General features: G+C 35.2%; 1 protein-coding gene across 1 annotated transcript; it reads left to right on the forward strand.

Annotated features, from left to right (window-relative positions):
• Positions 1–1,159: 1,159 nt before the first annotated feature.
• Positions 1,160–5,021, forward strand: LOC113117656 (galectin-3-like). The gene is made up of 6 exons (XM_026286478.1): positions 1,160–1,297; positions 2,804–2,814; positions 2,908–3,279; positions 3,491–3,579; positions 4,295–4,463; positions 4,773–5,021. The coding sequence occupies exons 2-6, from the start codon at positions 2,809–2,811 to the stop codon at positions 4,929–4,931; spliced, it is 795 nt and encodes a 264-aa protein (XP_026142263.1). The 5' UTR covers positions 1,160–1,297; positions 2,804–2,808; the 3' UTR covers positions 4,932–5,021.
• The last annotated feature ends 1,440 nt before the right edge of the window (positions 5,022–6,461 follow it).

A 6,461-nucleotide genomic window follows, 5' to 3' on the forward strand; every position in this document is an offset into this window, starting at 1 on the left:
TACTCACATACTGTACCAGTAAAACATCTGGATACACTTGACTGAATGTTTCTCTTGATCGACAAATCTTTTTCATCTAAAGCCATCTTTCTTAAAATTAGTATTTATAGAATATAAATTGTGCCTTTGCGTGAATTTGTTTACAAAATTAGTAAGACTTTAAAAGTTCTATTTTTTTAACATTAGTTAACATGAAATAACAATGGAAAATAATTCTAAAGCATTTATTCACCTTAGTTAATGTAATTTCAACATTTACTAATACATTATTTAAAAAAAAGTTGTTTTATAATTAGCAAAATGAACTAACAATGAACAATTGTATTTCTATTAAGTAACATTAACAAATATTAATACACACTGTAACATATGTATAGCTCATTGTTAATGTTAGTTTATGTCTTAACTAATGGGACATTATTGTAAGGTGTTACCGCAAATTTTTATTAATATAATTGTTATTATTATTTTGCTCCAGCATTCCCACAACCCTACATAGGATGAGCGGTTTGGAAAATGAATGGGTGGATGAATTTATTAATACATACATGCATGGGAACTCCTTTAATACTGTTTAACAAGCATCACATGATGCATTACAAAAACTTGACTGATATGAGTAATCAAAGCTGCAATCTAGGCTAAGGGTGGTGAATTTAAACAAGTTTAAATATTACTTAGGTTTTATAAGATATAAAGATTATAAGATAATTTATTGATTTTAGTAATGTTTTTATAACTATTACAAAATGTGGAGAGAGAAACAGTAGCAATATTGAATCAATAGGTGTGTACATAAACAGCCATGCCAGTTACTATGCAACAATACATATGTTTTGAACTATAAACAGCTCTTCCAATCCTTGACTAGTTGCCAAGGCAACTTTACTTTTTTTCATTTATGGTTCTTTTGTTCAAGCAAACCAAACCTCATTGAATTCCTCAGATTACACCCATCCTTAAAAAACGTGTAATCCAGAGGTTAAGCACCTCAGATGAAGGGCATAACCTTCAGAACACAGTGAAAAGCCAATATTGACTCAATCAGATAAGAACAATTCAGCACACTTGTTAAAAACATTATTCGTGGTGTCGGCTCTACTCTGACTGATCATATTTCCCAATGGAAGTCAAGGGCATGTGATTGTATCATGAGGGTGTGGTCACTTCCCAGAAGAGCTGGGGAGGGTTTTCAGGGGTGTGAGAGTGTATTTATGAACTCCACCCGGAATTCCTGTCTCTATACCCACTGCTTCTACAGACCAGCACCTGTGTGACACCAACTGCACAAATACAGGTATATGTCTTCTTTTAGCTTTTCTCTCATCTTCCGAACTCTCTTAGCAGCTTCAGGGTTAATATATTTAAATTTGGTGTTTGTGTTTGCATGGCGTTCTGTGTGGCTGATGAGTTTTGCCAATGCAAACTAAAAATGTTCCCATCATGTTAACATGAAAGATATTGAGAGTTTTACAGATATTTAACAAATTAAATCAAATAAAAGTGCAGTTTTACTTTAGCTAGTTTTTCGGTGAAAGATCTAAATTCATGTTTTATCTAGTAAAAGGTGAATCAGTATCATGCTAACGTGAATCATTCGTACTACTTACATCAGTCAAACATGTATGTACACTTGTCTGAAAGTTTCTCTTGATCTTCAACTTTATATTCACTTTTGAAAGAAAGATTGTACTTTTGCTCGTTTTAAAGACACACCTTTCTGTGGTTCTCAGGCCCGGTTAAACCCACAGGCCTACTGACGCGTCTAAACCTGCAGTGTTCAGGTGGCAGTCGATTGCAGATTGCACAATAATAAATTTTTGCTGTAGGGGAATAGTTTAGATTAGTCTGAGGTTGTAAAACTGAATGCTTTCGTGGAACATTTATGCAGATATTACACATTTTTACTCTAAAAGCTGAAACATGTCAGCCATGTAGGTTATAATGCACCCGAAGCCATTTCAAGGGAATTTTATTTCATTTAACATGCTTCTCTGTTAAAAAGAGTTTGCATTTATTATGATTTACACAGGGTTTTTAATAATACTGCACTATTGTAATCATCATGCATCCCCTGAGGCTCACCATTCATACAGTGAGTGCAGTGGGTGTGGTGGGTGGTTTCATGGATGAGTGAGTCATCAGCTCGTGGGAGCATGTAATATACTCCATTTGTTGAACATTTTCTTAACCTCGTGCCATTCGAGATGTAGAAAGATTGTTTCTTCATTAGAACAGATTTGGAGAAGTTTAGCATTGCATCACTTGCTCAGCAAGTGTTTTCGGGGAAGTCGTGGCCTAGTGGTTAGAGAGTTTAAATCCTAACCCTAAAGTTGTGGGTTCGAATCTCGGGCTGGCACCGAACCCCTAACTGTTCTCCGGACGCTGCAGTATAAATGGCTGCCCACTGCTCCGGGTGTGTGTTCACAGTGTGTGTGTGCACTTTGGATGGGTTAAATGCAGAGCATGAATTCTGAGTATGGGTCACCCTGCTTGGTTGTATTTCACGTCACGTCACTTTTCAATAGATCTTCTGCAGTGAATGGGTTAACTTCGGGCCAGGTGTGTGCGCCCAATGAAACCGTCTATAGTGGAAGGAAGTGGAGACGTGCTGTCCATCTTTTTTTTACAGTCTATGGTCTGTATGTGTATTTAGAGCCAGTGTAAACTTGGCCAGCCCTAAAAAATAATATTTTCATTAAAAAAAAAAAAAGTATCTGCTAACAGTATTACATGGCCAACCCAGTGCATAATGATTTGTTTTTGCTAAATTAACAATGTCTTCTCCTTGTTTGGATTTCAGAAATCATGGATGTAAGTACTGTTTTTAATCACCTTAGTAATTAAATTTTATCTAATGTAGCACAACAAATATCATGTAATAATTTCCATTATACTCCATTTCAGCTTTCAGATGCCCTTGACTTCCCACAGCAAAATAATCCGCAGGCAGGAGGCCCAGCATGGGCCGGCCAACCAGCCAACCCCACCTGGCCCGGTCAGCCTGCTAACCCCACATGGCCCGGTCAGCCTGCTAACCCCACATGGCCTGGTCAGCCTGCTAACCCCACCTGGCCTGCACAGCCAAACCAACCAGGCTGGCCAGGGCAACCATACCAGCCAACATGGCCTGGACAGCCTGGGCAGCCTACAGCTCCTGGGCAGCCTACAGCTCCTGGGCAGCCTACAGCTCCTGGGCAGCCCACAGCTCCTGGGTGGCCTGGACCTGTACCACAAACCGGCCCTTATGGTGCTCCTGGCCAAGCCCCACAAGCACTAGTAAGATGTTTTCACTCTTCTTGGAATTTTACAACCGTATTATTGTTTGATTTATAGACTACAGTTTAAATACTCAGGGAAGATGAAACTCCACATTTTTTGATTCTTGTTAAGTGAATGTTCAGTCTTAAATACAGTGCAGTGGTTCTTAGTTTATGCCCTTTTACCATGCATTTACTAATGTTCTTTTTTTTTTTTTTTTTTTTTGAAGACCGTGCCATTTGACCTGCCACTACAAAATGGAGTTTTTAACAAGATGCTCATCACCATCAATGGAGAGGTCAAACCTAACGCTAAACAGTAAGAACAACATCAACTCAATAAACCACAGTTTAACAATCATCTGTCATTAACAATACAGTAAATCCACTTATTAATATTTAGGCCTAATTTTAAGATTCATGTAATGAAATTTCATCCATTTGGATTACACCATTTTACATAAACTAATAAACCTGTGATGCATATGTCACAGAAAAAAAAATAAAGAGGTACAATTTCTGCACTGGTTTATTAACTATTTGCATCTATTTGATTTTATTGAAATAGTTTTTCAAAATGTTTTTATTCAGCATCCATTTTTCTGAATGATAACTGATACTATTATTAGTTCTAATAAAATAATGATTAGTACTATTAGAGAAATCATACTTGTTTATGTGTTACTGACAAATATGCATCACGTTAAATTTATTAATTAATTTGTTAAAACTGTAATCCACATGAATGGAAACTTTATATAGTTCAAATTTAGGCCTAAATATATTTTTATGAGTTTAATATACATGATAAAGTACATAAATTGTTTTGTGTTGATACGTTTTGGTAAGATTACAAAGACAAACATTTTGCTTGTAAATAATGTCCACCGATGAATTGTTTACAGTGAGATCAGGAACTAGTGTTAAAGTGACAGTTGAGTTCATTGTTATTGTATAACAATTATCACAAGCTTCTTATTTGTGATGTCCCCTTTGTTTTTAATGTGTATTCTTATATTTTCTCTTCCAATTAGTTTCACCATTGATTTAAACCGAGGCAACGACATTGCGTTTCATCTAAATCCTCGCTTCAATGAAGCCGGAAGGCAAGTGATTGTACGAAACAGCTGTATTGGAACCCAGTGGGGCAAAGAAGAGCGTGAGCTCGCCTCCTTCCCATTTGTCCAGGGAAAGCCTTTTGAGGTGAGCATGGCACGGTACAATTTTGTTTCCTTCTCATCTAGAGGATTTTATTTAGATACAAATGTCTTAAATATTTACTGTCAGGCCCTCATTGTGTTTAAAGACATAAGAGAATGTCTAAGATATCAGATAACTGGATGTCAGTGTGTAAAAGCAAAAAAAAGAGGTCCTGAAATAGCATCACTAAAAATACTGCAGTAACTCTTTTTCAAGGTTATGCATTTGACTCCTGCCATGTTTGGTCAAAACTACATGCTCTGCTCCATGCTTGTTCAATAGCAACTGATTAAATTTGTTTTTTAATTACAGATGAAGATCTTATGCACTGACACTGAATTCAAAGTGGCTGTGAACAAATTGCACCTTCTGGAATTCAAACACCGGCTCCGTGAGCTCAACCAGATCAGAGGTCTTAGAATCTATAATGATGTTACCCTGAGCTCTGTAAATGTGGAGACACTGCAGTGAAAGCATACTACAGATTCTGGCATGATATGTGATGATCTTTTCAACGACATGGGCAAATCCTTTTTCCTCCAGTAATCATCTTTTTTTTTTTTAAAACACTGTGTGTCAGTAAGAGTTTATATTTCCTACAGATGTTAGAGTGATATAAATTAGCATGCAAATCCAGTTTTTCTCAATTCTGTAGTTAGCTTTGCCACCTCTAGGTGGGCCTGTTACTATCCAGGAAGAGTTAGGTTGTGATAAGGGTACTCAAGAATAGTGCATAATTAATGTGAAAATAAAACTGGAATAAAATTGGATTCTATGATCTGTAACCAGTGCCAAAAGATTCTTCTTCTTGGTTTGATGATCCCATGATTGAATAAACAAACAGATGTAAACACTGAGTGGTGTGTATGGAATTACAATCCTCTGTGAGACCTGTGTATTACACTTTTACTGCCAGCTCCTAATATAAATAAAATAACAGCAGCGTACACTGAAGTCAAGGCAGTGTTACATTTTTAATCATGGAAACAGTCAGTCAGAGACGCCCTGACAGAAATCTAATAGGCCTGACCTCAATTATGCAGAGGTCTATTTATATAGCGCCTAAAGCACCTGATGACTCTTCAACCCACAGATGAAACCTCCAGCACTGTATAATGTGCACAAATTTCAAGAATGTTCCTTTGTGTCATGATTTTACATGATAAAACCTATATTAATCCACTCATATTATATTACATACATTTTCTGGTTTAAACTTATGTTCTATCAGAAAATTTGTGAGATTTCTCAAATATGTTATATTTAGCTGGGGCTGGCCAATATAATTATTTTTATTTTATTTTTGTAATTCAATGATAGTTTGCTATAGGTTTGTATTGTTTAATAAACAGAAGCCCAAAACAATGCAATAAATAAACAAAAAAATAACCACACAAAAAAAAACAAAGTATATGTGACCCTGGGGATATACACACACACACATATTAGTTATAAGCACAGGTATATTTGTAATACATTGTATGAGTTTTTCTTTTATGCCAAAAATCATTAGGATAATAAGTAAAGATTGTGTTCCATTAAGCTATTTTGTAAATTCCCTACAGTAAACATATTAAAACTTAATTTCTGATTAATAATATGCATTGCTAAGGACTTCGTTTGGACAAATTTAAAGGCGATTTTCTCAAAATTATTTTCAAATAGTTGTATTTTGACCAAATATTATCCTAACAAACCATATACCAGTGGAAAGCTTATTCAGCTTTCAGGAGATGCATAAATGGCAATATCCTTTATTTTGAAAATAAATAAAAATTATACTATTTTTAGCTTATTTCTATATTTATAAATATTTAAAATAGTGGACAGAAAACTGGACAGAAAAATATAAAGACTTGAATATTTTCTTATAAATTGTAATGGTTTATTACAACTGATAAGTATATATTTTATCAATTGTTACCGCAAAATCTTCCAAAAATGTATGCAATAATAAAAAATAAAAAAAAACTTATGTTCTTCTGTACTGGGTGGATTCGT

The sequence above is a fragment of the Carassius auratus genome, chromosome 17 (assembly GCF_003368295.1).
Source record: "Carassius auratus strain Wakin chromosome 17, ASM336829v1, whole genome shotgun sequence".
Lineage (NCBI taxonomy): Eukaryota > Metazoa > Chordata > Actinopteri > Cypriniformes > Cyprinidae > Carassius > Carassius auratus.

Bases quoted from the DNA above. Each gene is read 5' to 3' on its own strand.
- LOC113117656 (XM_026286478.1), top strand. The intron at 3,580-4,294 runs GTAAGAACAACA...TCTTCCAATTAG, and splicing joins GTCAAACCTAACGCTAAACA to TTTCACCATTGATTTAAACC. The intron at 4,464-4,772 runs GTGAGCATGGCA...TTTTAATTACAG, and splicing joins TCCAGGGAAAGCCTTTTGAG to ATGAAGATCTTATGCACTGA.